This window comes from Ctenopharyngodon idella, chromosome 19, assembly GCF_019924925.1.
Source record: "Ctenopharyngodon idella isolate HZGC_01 chromosome 19, HZGC01, whole genome shotgun sequence".
NCBI lineage: Eukaryota > Metazoa > Chordata > Actinopteri > Cypriniformes > Xenocyprididae > Ctenopharyngodon > Ctenopharyngodon idella.
The window spans coordinates 12,156,972-12,181,598 of NC_067238.1; the positions used below are offsets into that span (position 1 = coordinate 12,156,972).

Sequence of the window (24,627 nt, forward strand, 5' to 3'; positions counted from 1 at the left end):
TTGAGACCACTGTGGTCTCTCAAACACAGTTCCCCTCCTTTGGGCTCTACTCTTTCAAGCATCAACCACTTACAGGCAGAGACATACAAGCACTCTTCAGACAGCGGAGATCTGAGGTAAAGTGGACCGACACTTCATCCAGTTTGACCTCTGCAGATCGTTGCAGTTTAAAGCTGTATTGATCCCCTCTAACCCCATGGACAGCTTCATCCTTCGATCTTGCAATGGCAATTTATTACATTCTCGATCCCTCTAAACTTTACAGTGTTTTTATGACGATGTAATTATGTATGTAAATAGAGGGCGGAGCGTGCTAAAGCTTTTAAGCGCCTATGTTTATGTGCACACCATGGGTTAAAGTGTAAAAAGTCATGTAATGCTAAAGATGCAGCTATTTGACCTACTGTTACAGTATGACTATTGCCGTGACTAAATATATTTATATAATTGTCTTTCTACAGTACATTACGATTTGGACATCACTGAAAGTTGTGATAACTTGCAGCTCAGTTAGTGAATCAGATCATTTAATATCATTGAGATTTTACCCTTCGTTGGGAGTTTGATTGACAGGTGATCTGACCAATCATGACGCTGAATCCGCCATTTTGTCCGACAAACGAACCAGACAGGAGAGTTAATAAATTAACGTCGGTGGACTTGAACTTAAAAAATAGTGTGTATTGATGTCTTTCTGCGGTTGAAGCAACATACCTTCTAATGTTAATTCATGTTTATTACAAGTAGGAAGAGATGATCGGTTCACGTACCGCTTGAACTGAGACCCCACAGCGATCTGTCACGACACATTAAAGAGCCACAAAACGGAATTTATTGTTTGAATTTCTTTAAAAAACACAAAACTTGAAAGCTGAGACTTTGAGAGCTCTCTGAAAATTTGAGAGCTTTGTTTCATACCAAAAACTTGCTCTGTCTTGTCTGTCGGCGCATTGTCAGTGTCCTCTTTGCTCCGCGATGTATTTTCCACTCTGTAAGAACGTGTGGCGTGAGAGTGGCATGGCTTGTCGGACAAAGCAACAGTAAGGGGGCGGGTCTTTCCGAAGTGTCAATTAGTCTTTATTTTTAGATTTTAAAGTTGTGTTTTTGTTGTTTTTATTATTATTTTTTAAATATTTCTATATAGTTTTTATTCATGTTTATTTCAGTTTTAGTTATCTTTATTACAAAAACTAAATGAGAAACATTTCCTTGGCGACTCGCTGAAATAAAAGAAGTTTTTTATATTTTATTTTAATTTAAGTAACGAAAATGTTTTTAATAGTTTTAGTTAAAAGGCACAATATGTAAGATTTTTGGATTAAAAAACCACTAGAACAATGTTATTTTGTAGAATTGTGTACTTACATTATCCCAAATGTTTCCAATAATGTTTAAATCCTGAGAAATTAGCAATTTTATCCAGCATAACGTCTCGTGTCATTCAATGATTCGCCTGTCAATGATTTCGTATCGGCCTTACCCTCGATTTCAGGTTTTATTTATTACAGTAGAATCCATGGAAACACCAAAGACGCTTTAATGTATTATGTGGTTTATTAGACAGGTGAGCAATTGTTTGGATACCTTTATCGGGTTATGGTCCGAAATTTTCATATGCGTTTTTTTTTTGTATTCATCAACCTAAAAATTCGTCAGGCACAGAAACCTTGCACATTGAGTCCGGGTGCATATAATTAATCTGTTGCGAAAAAATTTGCAATACAAGATGGAGTCTTCAAACAGTGAGGATGATTTTGTTGTCCTCTCTTTTCTTAAAAAAAGAAAAAAAAAAAGGAATCCTGAGATTGTGTAGAGAGGAAGGAGAGTTCCACCTCCTTATCAAGGAGCTGCAGGATTATATCCTAAGCAATTCAAAGTTTACTTCAGGATGTCAGTGGCTCGGTTTGATATACTCTTTGTATTGATTAATACTCTTTGTATTCTGCACTTTGTTTGTCATACAGTGCTTTGTGCTGCGAGATGAAGTGGGTCAGCTTGTCAGACGCCATTCTGGATTTTGGCGTTCGGGTCTGAATTGTCAAAGCACCTCTCAAAATGCTTGCTACGGATGCGAAAAACGCAGAAAATTAAACCCGAAATTTCAATTTTACCAAATATTTTTATGACAAGCGAAAGTTAAAACATCAACATAAAATGTCCCGGCCTTGCTCTGCTTCATACCACAATAACGTTAATAAAACTTTAATACATTAGCTCATCCATGAACATGATTTCTGCCTGAGTCTCTTCGGATTGCTTTCCATCAGCTGTAGAGGTGAAGACAACTCCCATGAGTCCACGCTCATCGGTTCCTAAGTTTGAACAACACTTAACTTGTGGTTTAGATCAGGCTTAAATATCCAGTTAATGGTGTGAATATGTCATGGCAATCACTAGCTTCAATCTTTATCAGCTCATATCATTTTTAAGTGTGTGATATTCTATTAATTGTCCTACTGAAACCATATTTGCCTGCTGAACCCTCTGTTCATTTTGTCGTTCAGCAGGCGTAATCTTTAAATGTGGCTAATTCTCTTGTAAAATTCCCTGGAGTCCTTGTGATAATAAATAAAAGAAATTTAATTTAAGTATTAAGCTGGCTTGAGGCAAATTATTTCCCAAGTGGTTGCGCATGAGAGACAAGGGTAGAAGTTGGTATTTAATTCCAGAATCAATTCTATAGAATCATGGGCACGAGATTTATTCTTATTATGAATACTGGATAATTTCTTTATGGAATTCTGCTTTCTTTTATTGTTTCTTCATATTTATTTTAAATAATCCTTTAAGGTGATCATGTTGTCTTGAAACATTCTAATTCTCAGGCCACTTGACTTCAACAAACATCTTTGACAGGGTACAGTATGAAACATAGCTATTAAATAACAGATAAATTTGACATACCTTCTGATAGATTTTTCGTGTTAAATCTACCAAGTGTTACGATGATAATAGTAAATCAAAAGTAACAGCTGTGATAGATTTTTGCAATGAATGACTGTTTTCATTAAATTTTCAACCCCGATAGTCACGCCCCAAACTCATGCTATTGGCAGAGATACAAATAATAATACAAATAGGCTACTTACCTTTTTGCTGTTTATCACATAATGATTTTACATGATCACATTTATAATTAACTACTTAATCATACATTTACCTTGAAAAACAACATTATTATTACACTGGACCAGACTATTTTCTGTAATGATCATTAAAAATGTATTGCACTTCTGTCAGTAATTTTGTAAAGTCATTCTATCAAAGTTGTGCCAAAAAACAGTTGGCCACACTATATAGATCAACAAGAGTTCAGCGAGGTTTTTCGAGTTTCATTAGAGGTTGGTTGGCTATTTTTGTACTTTACTGTTTGATAGTCTGATTCACACTCATAAATGTCTATATATTAATTTAAAGGTACACTATGTAACATTTTTTCGCCCTGTAGTGGTTAAAAAAACAAAACAAAACAGCATGCATTTTGCCAAACATTGTTTTGGTTGTGCTGGCTATGCCTGACTGTGCGGATGAATATGGTTATCCCACTGCTCATAACTACTTGGCTTAAGAGATGTAACCAGTTTGATGGAAAGGATCTCAAGCTGACTAGCTGAAGACGTTATAGCTATACCCATAGATACTGTACTTCGTTGAAAATAAATTCCAGCACAGCGCTACAACAAACACCACAATGAAATGACCCTTCACAGTAGATAATGCTTTACATTGAACTCTGCTAGAGAGCTACATATGGCAATTTATCTGTTCAATAAAATACCTTACTCACCTGCTGAGTAATAAAAACGCCATCGATGTTGCTTTTACAACATTTCAAATTCCTCATTTCTCGCCATCTCAGAAAAGCCAAGGCAATGTTGATTCTCATTTTATAATATGAGCTCTGTCACGTTCTCTTTTTGCCAGCAGACTCTCCTCTTTGTTTTTTGTTTTATTTTAATGGATAATTCCCCGGAGGTTCGAGAATTAGTGGCTCCATGTCAACCTTTCTCACTCATTGACAACTAACCTATGCCACGCCCACACCATACACGACCGAAGCAACTTTTCTCTATTTATGGACATGAAACACGCACGGGCAAGTGACGTATGCGCAATTGCCCGCGAAAACCATCCCGACAGGTCTAAAATAAAAACACTTATAATAGGCTTACTGTAGTGAATGAGGGGAAGACAAAAATACGTTTTGGAAGAAGGATTGATTATGTATTGGCTCATTTTTTAACCTTTTTTTAAACAAACAAAAAAAGTTACATAGTGTACATTTAATGCAGTAATGTAATGGGTTACTTATAGGCTAAGATGCATTAAGAACATGCTTGAATAGATCTGCGTATGACATCAAAGTACCGCGAGAGCGATTTAAAGGAGTCGCTCTCCAATCGCTCTCGGGGTACTTCGATGTCATAAGCCTATCGGTGCTACTTACAAATGAAACCAGTTGCTCCAAAAAAGATTCGCACATTTAAAGGATTAGTCCACTTTTAAATTAAAATTTGCTGATAATTTACTCATGTCATCTATATCCATGTCTTTCTTCAGTCGAAAAGAAATGAAGATTTTTGAGGAAAACATTCGAGGAAGGTAAGAATGTAAAAACTACAGTTTCAGTGCAGCTTCAAAGGGCTTTAAACAATACCAGACGAGGAATAAGGGTCTTATCTAGAGAAACGATCGGTCATTTTCTAAAAAAAATAAATAAATGTATATACTTTATATAAACAAATGATCACCTTCAAGTGGTTCTGCCAAAACCGCACTTTCGTATTCTTCAAAAAGCTTACACTGTATGTCCTACACCTTCCCCATTCTACTGACGGAAAAAACTGAACTGGCGCCTCGTTCGTTCCGTCAGTAGAATGGGGAAGGTGTAGGACATACAGCGTAAGCTTTTTGAAGAATACGAAAGTGCGGTTTTGGCGGAACCACTTGAAGGCGATCATTTGTTTATATAAAGCATATACATTTAAAAAAAAATTAGAAAATGACCGATCATTTCGCTAGATAAGACCCTTATTCATCGTCTGGTATCGTTTAAAGCCCTTTGAAGCTCCACTGAAACTGTAATTTTTACCTTCAACCGTTTGGAGACCATTGAAGTCCACTATATGGAGAAAAATCCTGCAATGTTTTCTTCAAAAACCTTCGTTTCTTTTCGACTGTAGAAAGAAACACATAAACATCTTGGATGACATGGGGGTGAGTAAATTATCATTAAATTTTAATTGGAAAGTGAACTAATCCTTTAAGAGAAATTCAAACAATGAAAAAACAACAACAACAACAACAACAACAAAAAAACCAAAAAAAAACCACATGAACAGTTTGTTTTTTTCAATAGGTCATTTTATTTAAAATAGTATGTTACAATGTTTCAACCTACATGATGTTTCTCAAAGTTTTTTTTATAACTCTGGTTAGTTTAACCTTCACACATTTCATTTATAAAACTATTGTATCCCGATATTATTGTTAATTTATGCCATTATCTAGGCTACATGAAATAATGCACACCTGTTTATCGCCTTCACGTATGCATTAAATCTTTTGTCATACAAAGCCCCTTCCTAAACCCACCACAGCAAAGGCCTTGTTTCAATCCCCTCAATTCAGCAGAAAAATAAATTAAAGTTTTCAGTCAGAAAAGCTACAAAGACTCTGTAAGTACTACACATAAGCAGTAAAATTTACAGATGAAGCGCAGAACACAGACAAATAGCCGTTAAACTTGTCAGTAATCGTCCCAACACACCAATTTTGGGGAAAAGACTCAAAACATTAATAATACTTTCAAGGTGGGCCAAAAGTTAAGGAAACACTCAGTGGAAGGATAAGAGTTAGTGTCTTAAGTTTTAAACTGAAGAGTTATAATGATCTTAAATGGTTGCAAGTTCAAGTTAATGACAAAAAAAACAAACAAATAATCATCCATGTTATAAATACATTCTGGTACATTCATATTCTTTTTTTCCTCGGCACACTGACACAAAATAAGAAACACTGACCAAACAATTAATATTTTAGCGCTGGTGAACATTACGTGGTGGAACACTTTTGACAATTTCCAAACCATACAAAAAGTGTCGCACCTGTACTCCTGACGAAAGGACAAATTACACAAAAACTGTAAAACACACAAGCCTAAGTTTTTTCTTCATTCACATTGATAAACTGGCTGAATTAATCAAACACGGAAATAATCAGGACTGAAGACACAAATTAAGTTTTTGTAAATACGCTTAGACCACAGATGCTACTGTGCTGCTGTAATAGGAGCCTTTACTCTAACCAGAGAGCAATCTGATGTAGAACACACACACACACACACACACACACACACACACACACACTATACAAACTCACTTATTGATCAAGGTATCGTAGCCAAGGTGGCTAAAGCATTTGGATGAGGATAAGCTCATTTATCACAGTATTGTGCTGGAATGGAATGGTGAAAGCTTCTGACTTGCATTAAACATGCATGTCTGTTAAGAAAATGTTAAGCTGTGTCTTGTCCTGTGACGAGGGGGCCAATTAAAGTCCTTTATGGTATATCTTTTTGGCTATAACATTTTTTTAAGTTCTAGTTCTCTACTCTGTATTAAAAGAAAGAAAGAAAGAAAGAAAGAAAAAAAAAAAAAAAGAAAATAGCTAATGCAGACCTCTACAAAAAACTGGCTGTTATTTTAGCACACTGTGGGGATTTTGTATGAATTTGAGACTAGTTGCCTTTTGCTGCCTTAGTTCTTATTCTCGAAAACATATGAGAGAGGAAACACTGTTAAGACGCTTCTGAGATCACAATATTCTCAGTCTGTCTTTTGTTTTTCCCCTTCACATCTTGTCAGCAGGTACGACGTGGTGCTATTGTCTCTCTATGAGGGAAGCCTCTGCAGTCTTGAACAATAAATAACACAAAAACAAACTCAGACAAGGACTCGATGATGTTCCCTCTGAGGCCAACAAATAAACTGAACAGAAATAAACTATCCTGAGCACAGCTACTTATGTGTTTGATGCTGGGGCCCCCTACAGGTCGCTTGTCCAAACTACACTTAACCTTAAAAGGGATAGATCACCAAAAAAAATGAAAATTCTGTCATCATTCGCTCACCCTCAAGTTGTTCCAAACCTGTTTGAATTTGTTTCTTCTGCTGAACACAAAAGAAGATATTCTGAAGAATGTCAGTAACCAAAGAGTTGATGGTGCCTATTGACTTCCATAGTGTGGAAGTAAATTTTCCATACTATGGAAGAAACCAACTGTTTGGTTACTCATGTTATTCAAAATATCTTCTTTTGTGTTCAGGTTTGGAACAACTTGAGGGTGAGCAAATAATGACAGAATTTTCATTTTTGGGCGAATGATCCCTTTAATATCTGTTCATATACATCCCTGTCCTTAATTTCCCACACACACTTCCCATGTCACTGTTCCCACAGACTTGTTTACTCCTCATTTAATTGAAATAGAATGAAAACGACCTAATTTTAGTCTGCAATACTGGGAAAATCAAGCAATAATGCCATTGCAATATTATTTTAGAGAGATCCCACACTAATTGTTTGTATGGTGACCTTGCTACACAAATTAATTGATTTTTTTGTTAAGGCATGACTTCCCCCTCCCATATATATATAGTTTTGTCAAACAATTGTGATAGCGGCTGCCATTCCAAATCACAAAGTGGTCATTTTGTTACTACGCTGCCCTGATAACAGTGCCGATACAGCTTTACTTTAGCTAATGCTCTCCAAAATCCAGCCAGTAGACTTAAAGTAGAGCTTGTCTCCTAAACCACTGGCGTGGAAGATCTTTAGATCTCGTCCTATGTGGCATTTTACATGTACTTATGCAAGTTCAAAGTATCTATTGATGAAATTACAGCAGAACCCATTGGTGCTCTTGATCTGGGGTGAAACATCCCCGCAGTGTCTGCTTCGCCACGATAATGGCATTTTGCGTTGCCGTGGTTGCCATATGGAAAGCTCTGCATCTGAAAGGCACACTTTTGTCTCCGTGGAAACGTGGTTGGTATGGTGTCGCTGGGGTGTTGCCATGGTAACATCATTATGGTGGTCTGCTCAAGTGTGATGATCCAGCGCAATTTATGCTGTTTCACAGGGGGTCTAGAGAGGGGTTTTAGGAAGTGGCAATCTCGCCCCCTAGGTGGCGCCATCCCTTCTGTTGCTCCAGCGGCGAGAGGTAATCTGCAATACGCAAGCGTTTCATTAGCTTTACTAAACATTTAAAGGGCACCCTATTATGCAAAATTCACTTTTACATGGTGTTTGAACATAAATGTGTGTCGGCAGTGTGCGTACACAACCACCTTATAAAGATAAAAATCCACCCACTCCTCATTTTTGAATCCTCATAAATCATAGTGTCTCAGAATAAGCCGTTTGCAGATTCTGGGTAAACTGACATCACTTTGCACAGGCCCCGCCCACGACTGCTGACAGGACTCTGCTGTATTAGCACAGAGCCCGCCCTGAGCGAGTTGTACACAGTCGGCCATTTTCTCCAGGCCGGAGCAGCTGTAGCAACAACGTCTCTTAAGTGATTGAGGTGTTTTGATGTTGGATGTAAGAGTGAACATAACAGTCTTTATGTACTCCCGACATCAGAGCCGCTGAAGACGCAGGGGATTTTTGTTTTTTAAGAGAATGCGTTTGTTTAGTTCACTATTTATTTACTGTTAGTTGTAACGAGTGTTTCTGTGTAATTTGTGGTGTATGTTGATAATTCAAGGGAGAGAGAGAGAGAGTTTATGGATAAGACTTTAATGCGCACTTCTTGCACTGTGTTTTATTCAGCTCTTACTGTGATTTTCTAGAGTGAAAACGGACGCTTCATCTTTTGTGTGACGTACTATAAACTTCATAAAACTCATAAGTAAAGTTTTGGCCATCGCAGGCTTGCACTAATAGTGGATAAAGGCAAGATGACAACACAAGTTATAACCATAATTAAACTAAACTATACCTGTTCTATCTCCATGCAGCATTTATCCCCTTGCTCTGTAGGCATCACTGTCCGACTCTGGTTCGAATTGAACACAGCTGCCGAAATTTCAGGAAATTTTCAGTGCTTGAGATTGTCCTGTTGTTTGTTGCATGAGTTCTTGAAGCCCCGCCCTCTTCTTGAACAGGGCGGGAGCAGCAGCTCATTTACATTTAAAGGGACACACACAAAAACAGTGTGTTTTTGCTCACCCCCAAAAAGTGGTAATTTTAACATGCTATAAAAAAGGAAAAAGGACCTGTGGGGTATTTTGAGCTAAAACTTAACATACACACATCAGACTTATTTTACATCTAGTGAAAAGGGGCATAATAGGTGCCCTTTAAAGGGTTTTAAAGCTTTTTTCCCCCATATGGATTTATAAATTCTGCCTTCTGTTTACAGGTTCACTAACTTTAAAATCCCACCTACACACCAGTCATTTTCAATGGCCTAGAATAGGGCAACTTCGGCTCACTACAATGAATACTACTCACTTAATCTCAGTAAAGTTCAGTATAAAGTTAAAGACTATTTTTGTGTCAACCTGTGAAAAAAAAACTAGTGCTGTCAAATCGAGATTATATATATATATATATATATATATATATATATATATATATATATATATGTATAAATAAACACACACACACACACACATACATACATATATATATATATATATATATATATATATATATATATGTATAAATAAACACACACACACACATATATATATATATATATGTGTGTGTATGTATGTGTGTGTGTTAAAGATAATTTAAAATTGTATAAAAATTATGCACCTTTTATAAATTTTTGTGCTGTAAAATTGATTAATCGCATCTAACATAAAACTTTGTGTGTGTATACAGAATATATACAGTTTAAGTATGCACACACAAATGATTAATCGTGAGTAATCACATTTATGTGTGTGTGTGTGATATATATATATATATGCGCGTGTGTGTTAAAGATATAATAATTATTATCTTTAACACACACGCATATTATATATATATATATATATATATATATATATATATATATATACACACACACACATTATCATTTTTAAATGATTAAAATGTATTAATTCAGATTAAAATTATATATTATAATTTATATATTATATTATATATAATTTTTATAAATGAATATTAAATAAATGAATAAATTATTTATTAAATTAATTTCATTTCATTTCATATAATTATGAATTCAGTACAGAAATATACAAAAAACCTATTGTATTATTTTAAATATTTACTTTGCATGAGCACAAATGAAATGTGCTCAATGAATAACAGTGTTCAATAATAAAAAGCACATTTGCTGGAGTATTTCCAATCTATGCTAGCCTACAGTGCATTGGAATCAATGATTCCTGAAATTTGTTTTACATAATAAAGGAATAAATTTCCATTATTTGATCTTTCGAGAAGGTGCAGGGTTCATTTTATGCACTGATTGCTCAAATGAGCATCACACGCATGACATGTGATTTTGTACTCATACTTGAATGCAAGTGTGGTAAGTATGAACCAGTATTTCAGGTTTCTGTGTGAGTGTAGCCATCACATGAGTATGCTTGGAAAAATCCCATTAACTTAAGTGTGATAAAATGAGGGCAAAAGGTTCTCTTACCATTATTACTACAGTTCTTATTGCCTTTGTCTGAGGCCTCCTCTTCAACCTTTAACATATCAGAGAGAAACTCATTAACAAATGACAAGAAAGGTAAAGAAACTAAAACAGAAATCCGTGTAAGTTATTAATACCTCTTTCCTCCATTTGAGCTCACAGAAAATCCTCTCAAAGCACTCATGCATGTAGTTAAACTAGAGAAGGGAACACAAGCACACACATCCAAGGCTTATTTCTGTTCAAAATGTTCTGCGAAACATAATTCGGCAGGTAAATAATGAAGCAATAATTTTTGTTTTTGGGTGACTTACATAAGGAGTGAATATTTTGACCCAGCGAGGTTTCTTTTCTCCCCGCACATACTCAAAGCAGAAGGCCATACCCTCCTCATCTGTGTCCCATCTTTGCATCTCTGACCATTCGAACACAATCACCTGATTCTGGGAGTCAGAGATAAAGTGTTACTATGGGCAAACAAATCAAACATGTTCTCATAAGGCCAATTCACAGAGCACCAACGTGAACAATCACCAGATTACTGTTACGTCACTTCTCAAACAATTAACGACCTGACAAGCGCTGATTCAGCATGTTCAATTGGAGAAAACAAGATGCAGACAGGAGTAACACACTGCACCGACAAAACTCGACGAAGTGTCTCGTTAATGTGGTGTGAAAGCAAATGAAAGGGTTAGTTCACCCAAAAATGAAATTTGTCATTAATTGCTCACCCTTGTGTCGTTCCAAACCCGTAAGACCTTCATTCATCTTCAGAACACAAATTAAGATATTTTTGATGAAATCCAAGTGGTTACGCAGTTGACGAAGGTGCAGGCTTCCGTGTTTACGTCCAAACACCGGCTCAGTATTGGCCGGCTCCTGCATCAACATCACATGCATACGTCGTTGTGCTCGCGTGAACAGCATCGGTCAATACTGAGCCGGCGTTCGGACGTAAACATGGAAGTGCTGCACCGCGTCAACTGTGTAAGACACTGACATGGGAGAGAAGAAAATGTTGAATAAAGTCATTATTTTGGTTTTGCGCACAAAAAGTGTTCTCGTCGCTTCATAACATTAAGACATTAAGACTGAACCACTGTAGTCAAGTTGACTATTTTAACGATGTCTTTACTACTTTTCTGGACCTTGAATGACGGTAATTATGTTGCTTTCTATGGCGGATAAAAAAACCCTCTTGGATTTAATCAAAAATATCTTAATTTGTGTTCCAAAGATGAATGAAGGTCTTAGGGATGTGGAACGAAATGAGGGTGAGTACTTAATGACAGAAATTTCATTTTGGGGTGAACTAATCCTTTAGGCTATCTATGCCTTAAAATTATGTCCGTACATTCTAAGCATCATTCACCCACCTCAAGACTGCCGTCCTCTGTGCAGGCGTGTAGTTTGAAATGCTTCATGCTGATGGCCGTGATCACATGACCTTTCCGCCGTGAGTCACATGCACAGTGAGGGAAAGTCACCTCGTTATATCCCTCACATGAGCGCAAAAGACTCAGATACTGCAAGAGAAAGTTCACAGAAAAGAAGGAAAATAAATGTTTATTTTGTGTTGAAACAAAATGCCTTTACAGATTAGTAACAGATTTCGCTTTGTGACAAAAAAGGTAAAGTGTCCAGGTTACATTTCAAACAAAACTGAAATACAATATAAATATTAATGAAAAACCTTAAATGGGGAAAAAAAAAAATATATATATATATATATATTATATATATATAAAAATACTAAAATAACACTGTCATATTTATTTTTGCATTACTCTGAGAATGATTTTTTGCCTTACAGTAATAAGAATTTGTAATGTAATAGAAATGTATTTTAAAAATTAAAAATAAATGTTACAGTGCAAAAAAAGGCCCAAAATATGCTTGATTTTGTTATTAATAAAATAATTTTTTTTTTGATTTTGAGGTGAAATGTTATTGACAGGGTTCCAATGAAAAGATAAATAACATTTAAATGCAACATTTTATTTAAAAAGTCCGTTTCGCATTCAGTGACAGATAAAGTATGAGAGACCGTTGTCATCTTTTTCTGTTCTGCTAGTTTTTGCAGCTGGTACGCTTTATCCTCTGCTTTAATGAATCCCTTCTTCACATCATCCTGTGCCTGAAGAAAAGAGAGCAAAACACAGAATGTAAGAGAGACTGATATGAGGTTAAGCTGCAAGTCAAGGATTTGCTTCGGAGGCATCTGACTTCAGCTATAGACCATATGTAGCCCCGCCCCTTTTCAGCACTGCGTTCGTTGTCTTCTGGTTTGTATTTCCACACCATGAAGGTAAGATCTTACGGATTTATAAATGAACCGCTCACTTTAAAATCTTCCTGGTCTACTGATATTTGTAATGACATCCGCTTCAAATATTACAATTCTCATGATAACTTTCATTAACTCTGCAATAAGTAAATCCACTTCACCAGATAATTCAACAGCGATGCCACAGACAGAGCTACCACAAAAACAGAAGTTCAAACACAAAATTCTAAAGTTGGCTGGAAGCTTGTTTCTCTGACGCATAAGGTCTATACAAATATGCTGAATAAAATGTAAATTGAAAATAAACGAGCATGTGTGGTATTAGATGATGCATTAACCTGACACCTCGCTAGCTGTTCAAAGTCCATTTGCGTGGTTTATGGTCTGCTTTTACTGTAATGTGTGAAGTGTTCGTATTTATTGCTTTTGTGTACACGAGTCCATCATAATGACCATGAGCTCTGGAGACACCATATATTACTTAATCTGCAATAAAGGAGAGAAGTGAAAATAACCCGGACTGACCTGATGGAAGCAGTAGTGCAGGGCCAGTGGGTTGTCCCGCAGCAGTTCCTCTTCCTGTGTGCTGAAGAGCCACTTACGCACTGTGAGACACGTCCCGGGGACAGCTGACGTGTAGTTCTGAACATACAGCTTGTGCGGAAACTCATTAGGAGCCAATTTGCGCACTTTAGGAAGAAGTGGTGCAAGTGACAACACAGAAAAAGAGGACAAGAGAGATTTTCAGTAAATATTGCAAACTGTTTAGAGTTTCAAATGTACTGTAACTCATTAGATAACTTTAGATATACTTATATGAGGAACAGAATAAATATTGTAATATACACTGAAAATCTTGATATCTGCCATAGGTATACTACCATTCAAAGTTTAGGGTCAAGTAACTTTTTTTTTTAAATAAATGAATTGTTTTATTCAGCAAGGACGCATTAAACTGAAAGTGAAGACATTCATAATGTTGGGGAAAAAATCTATTTCAGATAAATGCTTTTCTTACTAAAAATTACTAGCATATTGTCTGCTTATTATTACTTATAAAGCACATATTAATGCCTTATTCTGAATGACTATGTTCTACATCCCTTAATCTTACTCATACATACCTATATGTAACCACTACAACAACTACCTTACTAACTATTAATAAGCAGTAAATTAAGAGTTTATTGAGGCAAAAGTAGTTAATAGTGAATATGTGTTCCTCAAACTGAAGTGTGACCAAACATTCTTATAAAAATGTATGTTTTTTCGAATGATTTACACAGAAATCCGTTCTGTTCATGTTTCTTTAACAAGGCACAATGTCCTTATGAGCTCAGTAGCACCTTATCGGAGCTTGCCAGCTGGGGCAAAACATTGTTCATTTGATTAAGAAGAGATCACGAAGCGGCAGTTTAATAGCTGTTAAAAAGAATCATAAGTGCAATTACTTTTGACTTCATAACAAGGTCATCTGCTTCCCTCAGTGAATATCTAAACACTTTCTGACTTCATGTAAGAAACTGACGCTTGAAGGAAAAAATGGAGCAATTGCTCACCAAATGAGTGGTTAATAACTTCGAAGAGAGCAAAGTAACTGGCCATGATGCTGTCCATCCCAACTTTCACAACAAGAGCCTGAAAAAGGGAAAGTGATACTTAGGATGAGCTTCTGTTGAGGTCATTGAGTTGATATTTAAAGGGGTCATGCCATGGATTTTTTTATTATTTTAAAATGTTTCTTGAAGTTCACGTATAATGTTAATAACAGATGTTTCACGATTGGCCGGATTCAAAAATGTCACTTCAGGTCAATTCATTGGTATTTTACTGCAAAACAAGTCCATGCATGCTTTTTTTTTTTTTTTTTTCCCACAAAAACCTCTAAGTCCACCTCTTTGGACAAGACATAGTAAAACGTACATTTCTGCCAGTTTTACAGAAGCCAAGGGAACACTGTTGTGTTTACTTGCTACGCACGAAATCTCGTCATTGTAACTGTAACGATGGACAAAACATGATAAAAACTTGCAGCTCGGCAATTGAACGTCAGCTCATACACACACCGTCATTCATCTTGAAATCCGGGAAATATGATTTGATTTTCCGATTGGTTCTTCTGTGGACTTAGAGGCTTTTGCTGACAAAGGGAAGTGGGGTTTAATGGTTCTATATATATATATATATATATATGAGGCCTATGGTGCGATGATGTATAACTATTCATTGATATCTTGCTCTGGAGGCAGGCATATGCAAATATATAATTGCAGGCATATGCAAATGTCATTGATCCACAATATTCAAACAAGCTGTTTTTGGAGTTTGATTAAATGAATGCTCTGTTTATAATGAAGAGGATGTTTTAAGCTATGAAACTTGCAGGATGTTTTAATGGAACAAAACCTCTAATATGTCAAAAGTATAATTTGATTTCACATTTCATGACCCCTTTAAATAGTCCGACTGTGTTGCATGAACATATGACATTTTTTACCTGGTAAACCTGGTCAGTGGTGCTATTCTTTCGGACTCTTACTGAAGCTGTGGTTTTATCAGGCAGCGCTATTCTTAACTCGACATCCGTTATGCTGTTGTGGTTCTTTAACATGAAACACATGTTAAACAGTGTCGCTGAACAAAACCACTTCCATGCAGATCTACACAGTTTTTGCACACACACATACTTACCTCATTTGATTCAGACAGGAATTCCTGCATAATGTCGCTCTCACCTATGATCCGCACTGAGCAAACTAAAAAGAGAAAGAAGTCAAGAGAGAAAGACAGAGAGAGAGAATTTATATGCAGGTCAGCAGAAGTGCATATCATATCTCATGAATCTTTGACAAACGCTTTGTGAACAAGTATACAAAACCACTTCCATGGTGGCTTACTGCAAAGATGACAATACAAAAACAAACCTAAACAAATAAATATAAATCATCTGTAATAAAAATAAATTAATGTGTAATAAGAATAAGTCAATAAAATCAGGACTGTGTAACTAAAAAGGGTGTTCAGGTCACATTTTACCACAACATCAAAAGAAAGAGTAAAAAAAATAAAATAAAAAGTTTATAACCATTTGCATTTGTAAACTAAAACTGAAATGAAATAAAATATTAGATGAAAAACTTTAAAATTAAAAAAAACATGGAAAAACTGAAATATCTATTTAAATGCTATTTTATTAAATAGACACATAATTAGGAGTGCAAAATTACTGGTGCGAGTAAGATGGCGAATCGGACCAGGACACATCGTAAGCAAGGCCTGTATCACTTGAATTTATTTTACTTCATTGTAATAAAAAAATAAAGCACAAAAATGAAAGGCGTGAGACTCACCTCTCTCCAGGTATTCCTCCAATCCCCTCCTGCGAGCGTCTAGCTGTTGTTCGGACAGAGAAAAGGGCCACTTCCCTGGCAGCTTTGGGAAAGTGTAGTTGGAAAACTCTCTCTTCAGGTTCTGATGAAGTATTGCGAACTCCCGATAACGCTTTGAGCACATCTGTCTGCCCGACATGTACACGTTATACACCTAAGACAGGAGGAAACAAAGATTATCAGCACTAAACAACAGCCCAAAAGTAAAAAGCCTTCATTCATTCTACGCAACTCACCACAAACTTCTCTGAGTGCTGTTCCACATGTTTGTATGTGGGGACTGAAATGGGGACGGCCTGCTTGTCACTGTAGTCGTAATTGGGCTGCACCGCACCTTCTTCACCGACATCAAGTCCGTCCCCTTCCTGTGCCGGGACGGAGAGCACGGTCAACACCAGCTCCCTCTCTCCGGCCCTGATCAGATCCACCACCTGCTTGTGCGTCGCCCCCTCCACGCTCACCCCGTTACTGCAGGAGAGAAGGAAAAAAGTGGGTCATGTTACAGGGGTGAAATATTAAGATGGATTTGGGGTCGGTTAATCTTTTTTTAGGTCTCTCATACTCACCAAGGCTGCATATTTAAATATACAGTAAAAACAGTGAAATACTAGTACAATTTAAAATAAATTGTTTTAATATATTTAAAAAAAAAAAAAAAAAAAAAAAAAAAATCATACAAACTCCACACTTTTTGAATGGCACTGTATGTCTATAGATATTCAAAAGCTCATAGGCATTGAGAGAAAACTCATTTGACCACATAGGGCAAAAATCGGCTTTATTTTAGACATTTAAAGGGATAGTTCACCCAAAAATGAAGATTATACCATGATTTACTCACCCTCAAGCCATCCTAGGTGTATATTATTTTCTTCTTTCAGACGAACACAATCAGAGATATATTTAGAAATATCCTGGCTCTACCAAGCTTTATAATGGTAGTGAACTTGAAGCCCAAAAAAATGCATCCATCCATCAAAAATATAATCCATACGGCTCCAGGGGTTAATAAAGGCCTCCTGAAGCAAAGCGATGGGTTTTTGTAAGAAAAATATCCATATTTAAAACTTTATTAACTAACTAGCTTCCGGCAGATGCCCATACGCATCGATCTGCGGCGGAAGAGTAACCTCTGACCCGACGCATGACGTAATGACAAACACAGAAGCGCAGAGGATAGAGCAAAACAAAACACCGGTCAGGAATTAGAAGTCTAAAACGAGAAATTTTAACGAGAAATGTCAGAGGATTTCGATATAAGAGAAGAGGAGCTTGAGTTTGTTGCACAACCCTATTTGTTTAAACCGCGAGAGGTGTCAAAGCTTATGATACTCCAACATCCTGCGTCATACATCACTTCAGGGGTTACTAATTTGCCGCAAGTCGACTTGCGCAGTATGTGTACGGTCGTCTGACGGAAGCTAGTTATTTTAGTTTATAAAGTTTTAAATATTTTTCTTACAAAAACCCATCCCTTCGCTTCAGAAGGCCTTTATTATCCCTCTGGAGCCGTATGGATTATATTTATGATGGATGGATGCATTTTTTGGGAGGCTTCAAAACAGGCCCCCTCCCGTTCACTACCATTATAAAGCTTGGTAGAGCCAGGATATTTCTAAATGTATTTCAGATTGCGTTCGTCTGAAAGAAGATATTCATATACACCTAGGATGGCTTGAGGGCGAGTAAATCAAAGTTCACCCAAAAATGAAAATTATCCTATCCCTTTAACTGTGATTTGCATACAAATTAGCCCCTTAACATGCAGTTTTAACTGGACATCTGCATTAAGCATTTAGATATTCAATAATAAAACAAAACATTGTTTCTTCACCATTAAAGCAAAGATTACTCTCTTTAAACTAGTGTGATAAGCCATTTTACAATTTACGGAACTGAAACCCTAAGTAATCTACTAAACAAAGGATTAAATTTCATGAAGGGAACTGCTGATGTCTTTTTCAAAACACCTCTGGTTATGAAGTTTGTTTTGTTTTGCAGCTGGTTTGAAGGGTTTTTCAGCTAATACATGTTGAGGGTCACCAGGATCTCTCCATTTAGTTATGAATTATTGTTTGCATATGCACATGATCCCACCAACAATAACACAGACAGCACATGCCACCTGCCCATCACTTATTACCACCATCACTAATTCATAAACCAGGTGACAGATGGAGGAAGACCGTAATGGGGAGGTATATTTCATGACAGCATACAAAATTGAGGGTAGACAAAGATGACAGACCAGCTTTCTACACTATACTTTCACTTTAAACAAAAATATAAATCAGAAAAATGTGATACTTGCATTTTCAGTCAAAACTTTAATCACTAGAAATATAAATAGGGATTACTATAAGGTCGCTTAATTTAGAATGTCCCAACTCTCCATACCCAAATCTATGCCAGTGTATCATTCTTTAATCCAATTCAATATAAAAATCACATGCTCAAACATGCTGAACATTGAGTTTGGAACAGGAACAAACTGTTGTGTAACATGATATTCACATGACTGCAATGATTCCCTGATACTTCCTCATTTCAGATTGGAAGTACTGTTAAAAATCTAAAAGATACCATATTGATTTTCTTTTCCTTAAACATATTCATGTTTATATTATTGAACTTAAGACAGGGACGACGCGCACCAAAGACTGCAAATGGAAAACAACTGAGCCTTGGTTTGTGAACCCACTCCTTCTTCCTCAAAGGAGTTCCTCAGGAAACCAGCCTTGGGCTAATGAAACCTTTTACGTACTAGAATTATTTCCAAAAAGGAAAAAAAAGGCCATGTCAAAGCATTACAAAAACAATCTTGACAGTTCCAGTTCCCAATTATTCATAAAAAATGACCAGTAACTACTGAAAAAGGATCCAGATACAACACTTAACACGTGAGACATAATATATAACATTCACATTGATTAACACAATAACAACTAGGGTTGTCACAGTACCAAAATTTCAGTCATCGGTACCAATACCAGTAAAGTTTCAAGGTTCTTGGCACCAATTTCGGTACACGAGCAAAAACTGCTGAATTAAGTACTTCAAAATATTTTGTCCCATTTTGTCTCATTCGTTGGTTATCACTGTCAATCATCACCCATTTAAATATACAGTTGTCAATCCAGAAACTGTACAATGAATCTCTTATTAACATCGTGTTTAGATATAATGAAAGGATTTGCGAGCATGTGGCTCATGTTGAACAAAACCAAACCTTGTGCGTTTCAAGTGGTGTTAAGTGGATTCTGAATAACTTACTGACTAGCATCTCTGATAGGCCATTGAGTTCAAGTGCTCAACAGATAGGATTGTGATCGGCTACAATGCTCAACACATAAAAACATGCTGTAAATAGAAACCTTTGATGGTCAGAGAGCACTCAAACAAACAAGTCTATCCAAATCTACCCGGTACTCATGCTGCTGGTACTGCAGAAATGCTGGAACCATTAACTTTTGTTTTTTAGTACCAAGTAGGTAGTACCGGTACATTCGACAACCCTAATAACCACCAATCTTGAAACAAAAAAAACCCTGTATTTTCAAAGCTGATTTGTTTTAAATTGCTATTTTGTAGCATTGCCCAACAACTGTCCTTAAAAAAAACCAAAAAACAAAAAAAAAACCGCACTAACCGAAATATTTAACATGTTCCTAAAGACGTTTCTCAAGAATTTTCAGTGAATTACTTACATATTTACGTAATTACGTTCATGTCAGGTGTACAACTGAAATGTGTTTTAAACAAACTTGTTAAAGTAAACTTGACTGAGGCTAAGTAAGTAACAACCTTCATGTCCCTAATAACCTTTTGCATTTCCTTCCTTTCAGGGAGGGGTAGCCTAAATGTTTTCATGACATTTTCATTGAATGCTACATGACAACACGGGATAAAATTAGCAAATCCAAACACATTACTGAATCAGATCTTGGTCACTGTGAGTAAATGTGAAGTTTTAAAGAGAACAATGAGTGTTAAAAAGAACTACGGAGGAGCATCATTTTTATTTAAAAGAGTCCTGACACTAGCATGCAGTAGCCTACATGAATGATTTCTTTGTTTACATACACATGCCCTAGGTTTATCTAATACACACAATTTAGATGACCACGCATTGAGTTCAGACTGAGATAGAAAAAAAAAAGTGTTTGAGCGAAACCAACAACAGCACAACACCAGTTTTTGAATAGAACTGACATTCTATGAAACTGCACCACATTGTGAATCCTTATTGAACTTCTGATTTTCCCATAAGATAAAACTGTGACCACAATATGTCTCATTTTTATAATGCTGATCATGTTACCTGTGATACCGCCAAATGACTAATGACTATGACCAGTGGCGCGGCTCTATACATACATAATGTAGCTTATGAATTAACATGCAAAGCAGATCTGTAAAATAATCACTGAAGGAGGAAGATACTTTGTAAAAACTGTTGCTCACTGCAGTAAACTCTGTAAATTATACCAGTAGATACAAATACTATTATATAGTAAACTGCCAATTAATCTACCAATATTTTGAAAATAGTTTTATTAGCATTGGCTAATTAATAAGATCGTCTTTCTGCCTAAAGTCAAAATTTACAGACAGCCTTGTCAATAGTACACATTTTCAAATATTCTCTGGTGAAGTTTGAGAGTAAATATTATGTGGTTGACATCTTTTTTAGTGGCCAATGTCAATAACTAGAGTGCACACAGCGGCCAATATAATAGTGTTTATATATGTGATATAGCAACTGACATGTAGTAGAAATATACATTATTGTTTAAAAGTTCGGGTTCAGTAAGATTTTTATCTTAAAAAGAAATGTAGACTATACTTTTATTCAGCAAGGAATCAAGAACACATTAATTTGTTTAAAAGTGACAGTAAAGACATTTATAATGTTACAAAAGATTTCTATTTCAAATAAATGCTGATCTTTCGAACTTGCTATTTATCAAAGAATCCTGAAAAAAAATTTGTATTACAGTTTCCACAAAAGTATTAAGCAGCACAACTTTTTTCAACATTAATAATAGTAAGGGCATCAAATCAGCATTTCTGAAGGATCATGTGACACTGAAGGTTGGAGTAATGATGCTGAAAATTCAGCATTATGCCATCACAAAAATAAATTAGTTCAAAACATAAAATAGAACACAGTTATTTTCACAATATTACATTTTTTACTGTATTTTTGATCAAATAAATGCAGCTTTGGTGAGCATAAGTGACTTTCTTTTTCGTACCGACGGCAACAGTAGTCTATATGATGAAATTAAACCAGTTCTTACACAACATTCACTAACGTCTGCACTGTTAAACAGCAAAGTGGACATCTCAAAATGGCCATATATATATATATCCCCCCATACATACACACCCATACATACATACATATATACACTACATACATATATATGTATGTATGTAGTGTATATATACACTACATACATAAATATATAAATATATATATATATATATATATATATATATATGTATGTATGTATACACTACATACATATACATATATATATATATATATATATATATATATATATATATATATATATGTAGTGTATGTATGTATGTGTGTGTATGTATGGGGATATATATATATTTATTTATTTGCTATTATGTGCGCATTATCGGCCAAAAAGAGCTCTAAATATCGGTATTGGCCATTTTAAAAATAGTCAATCATATGCACTTCAGGCCAGGATATTACTAACGCTCACAGTTTAGGATGCTAACGTGTCAAGAACTACATTTATCAGCTGCATCGACGATAAGAGATCAATATGACAGCATGTGATCGTGTAACTGTCATGCATTAACAAGTCACTGAGTGAGAGACTCTTCTGGATTTATGAGACACATAAGCATAAACTGGCTATAGCACACACGAATTGTTGAACACACCAAACCGATGACCCTGTTTCACAACAACCGTTCTGCGTTTGAGAACTTCCAGTACGTGTTATCTGCTCAAGCCTTACATAATAATGATCGGTTTATTGCATTAGCATGGATGTGTTGGCATGCACGGCCACGAAAGCTTAAACAAGTCCACGGAACCTTGTGCTAATGTGTAAAAATAACGCCAAGCCACCAGTGACTGTGTGTCAAACAGACTGACAGCAGAGCAAAGCTGATTTCCAGGCTAAAATGAGAAATAAAGTGGAAAAAAAAAAGACTTACACCTCTAGTATTCGGTCTCCTTTCACGATACCGGCCCGGTCCGCCGCACCACCGGGTAGCACGGCGCTGACATGCTGGAGAGGAGCGTACAGCTCCCCGTTAATGCTCCGCAGCTGGCCGCCTTCACTCACTTGACCGCGGACGTTGAATCCGTATCCCGATTCTGACTTTATGATCCGAACCACCCGCGGACCTGAAGTCACCAAGGTCGGGGTTTGACTACCAGAACCGACCATCCCCGATCCGTTAACGCGGGGCGCTGTGGGTAGCAGTGACGGAGGAGCGGGCCGAGCAGTCTCATCTCCTTCGTTTTCCGCCATCTTTAATTCGTTTTTTCACCCCCTCTCCTCCCGGAGGCCTTCAAAACAACAAGCCAGAAATACGCGTGACCCGCCCAACCATCACAAGACTTCTTTCACTTTCACAGACTGTGTCCAGTGTCTTTAGAGTAGGCCGGAGGGCCTCTGTGGATGTTGTCAAGTTTGTTTTGGTGGATTATGTAAGAGGATATCCTGTAACAGTACGTTTACAAGGCATAGCTGAAAGACAGTTGCATGGAAGAAGCTGCAATTACTAGGGTTTTTACCATAGCAAATAATAAAAAGTTTGATATGATGATAGAGGCTAGAATATTACTAGGGTAAGTTGCCAAAATAATATTTCTATAATAGGCTATTTTTTTATACAGCTGTTGTGTAAATTGAATTGTTGTGTAATTGAACTCAATAAAACAATAAGACAAGAGTCAACTTTCAGATTCTGATCTTTATTTTCAGATTTTATTTTTTATTTGTTCAGAATATTTTTCCTATGTTGGGGCAAGATGTCATATTTTTCAGAATGTTATTGTTTGATTTTTTTTTTCTGTATGTATGCTGTAACAACATAAACTAGCAGGTCAAATCAGAAAATTTCACTGGAAACAACTAGCCCTAGACCTCCCTATACTTTATGCCCATTCATACATTAATAAGAATAAGAGGTGTATTTAGATGGCAATGTATGTGTGTTTTGACATAATGCAACAAATAATTTATACATTTTGACAAAACATACATTTGGATAAAACAACAGTGTCCAAACTATTCCAATCATCTACTGAGTTGATTGCTAGAGCGACATCTAGTGTATTTGTTTCTATACATGTCTGAAAAGTGAATGCCAATGAACGTAGTATGGAGCTTGTGCAGATCTTTTCTGCCCTCTTGTGGCAATGCCAACGCCCTGTGTAAGTAAACAAGACTGTGATAAAATGGCAATGTGGTGCACCAACAACCAGCATGCATAAGATCTTATCATGCAGATTTGTCTTGTGCCAGTGGAGAAGACTTATCTTTTTAATCCCCTTTATTTATCTTTATTATAATTGTCACCAGTGTGGTTGCAAACAAACATGAAGATTAAGGGAATTTTCTAGAATCTATATATTTACAAAATCAAAACGCAGGATGTCACAAGAGACAAGCTAACCACACGTAAAAGCAAACATAAACGGGAGTAACTCAAACACAGTAGGCCTACACAATTAAAAAAAAGGGGAAACTAGCAGGTTAACAATCAAATATCATTGAGTAACCATAGCAACTAACAACAGGAACAAAGGGAACAGGAACTAAATGCAAGAAGGAAGCACAACTAAATAAAACACAAACATAACCCTTACAGTACCCCCCCTCCTCCCAAGGGAGGGAGGGCAGGGGTTTTGGGTGGTGGATAGGGACCTGAAGGAGCTGGTAGAGGGAGAGACAAAGGAGGAGATGTTGGAGGGTGGAGCCAGAGAGAAGACCCAGAGCAGAACCGATAGAGGGAGGAGCCAGGGAGAAGACCCCTGCAGAACCAGGACGAAGGCCATGGCGGAACCGATGGAGGGAGGAGCCAGGATGGAACCAGGTGGAATCTGACCAGCTGAGGTGGAGCCGGGAGAGGTAGAGATCCAGGCGAAGCCGCAGGCTCGCAGGACCGAGGTGGAGAACGGGGCTCAGCAGCCCAGGGCGAAGCCTGTTGGAGTGAGGACAATGGCACCACTGGATGGAAGGAGGAGCCCGGTGGAGCAAGAGGGGTGGAGG

At 36.7% G+C, this 24,627-nt stretch overlaps 1 protein-coding gene across 1 annotated transcript; it reads right to left on the minus strand.

The window, feature by feature from the left end:
* Positions 1–5,342: 5,342 nt before the first annotated feature.
* snx27a (sorting nexin 27a) lies at positions 5,343–23,045 on the minus strand. Its single transcript, XM_051872358.1, has 13 exons — positions 22,562–23,045; positions 16,588–16,819; positions 16,313–16,505; positions 15,654–15,718; positions 15,460–15,564; positions 14,522–14,600; positions 13,488–13,651; positions 12,723–12,812; positions 12,052–12,201; positions 10,987–11,115; positions 10,810–10,869; positions 10,676–10,724; positions 5,343–8,229 (listed from the first exon to the last, which is right to left on the minus strand). The coding sequence occupies exons 1-13, from the start codon at positions 22,879–22,881 to the stop codon at positions 8,162–8,164; spliced, it is 1,704 nt and encodes a 567-aa protein (XP_051728318.1). The 5' UTR covers positions 22,882–23,045; the 3' UTR covers positions 5,343–8,161.
* Positions 23,046–24,627: the final 1,582 nt, after the last annotated feature.

Excerpts from the sequence above, each read along its gene's own strand:
- snx27a (XM_051872358.1), bottom strand. The coding sequence starts at position 22,881 with ATGGCGGAAAACGAAGGAGATGAGACTGCTCGGCCCGCTCCTCCGTCA. Across the intron at positions 10,725-10,809 it reads AGCTCAAATGGAGGAAAGAG|GTTGAAGAGGAGGCCTCAGA; the intron begins GTATTAATAACT and ends GATATGTTAAAG. Across the intron at positions 8,230-10,675 it reads TAAGAACTGTAGTAATAATG|ATTACCTCTCGCCGCTGGAG; the intron begins GTAAGAGAACCT and ends TGCGTATTGCAG.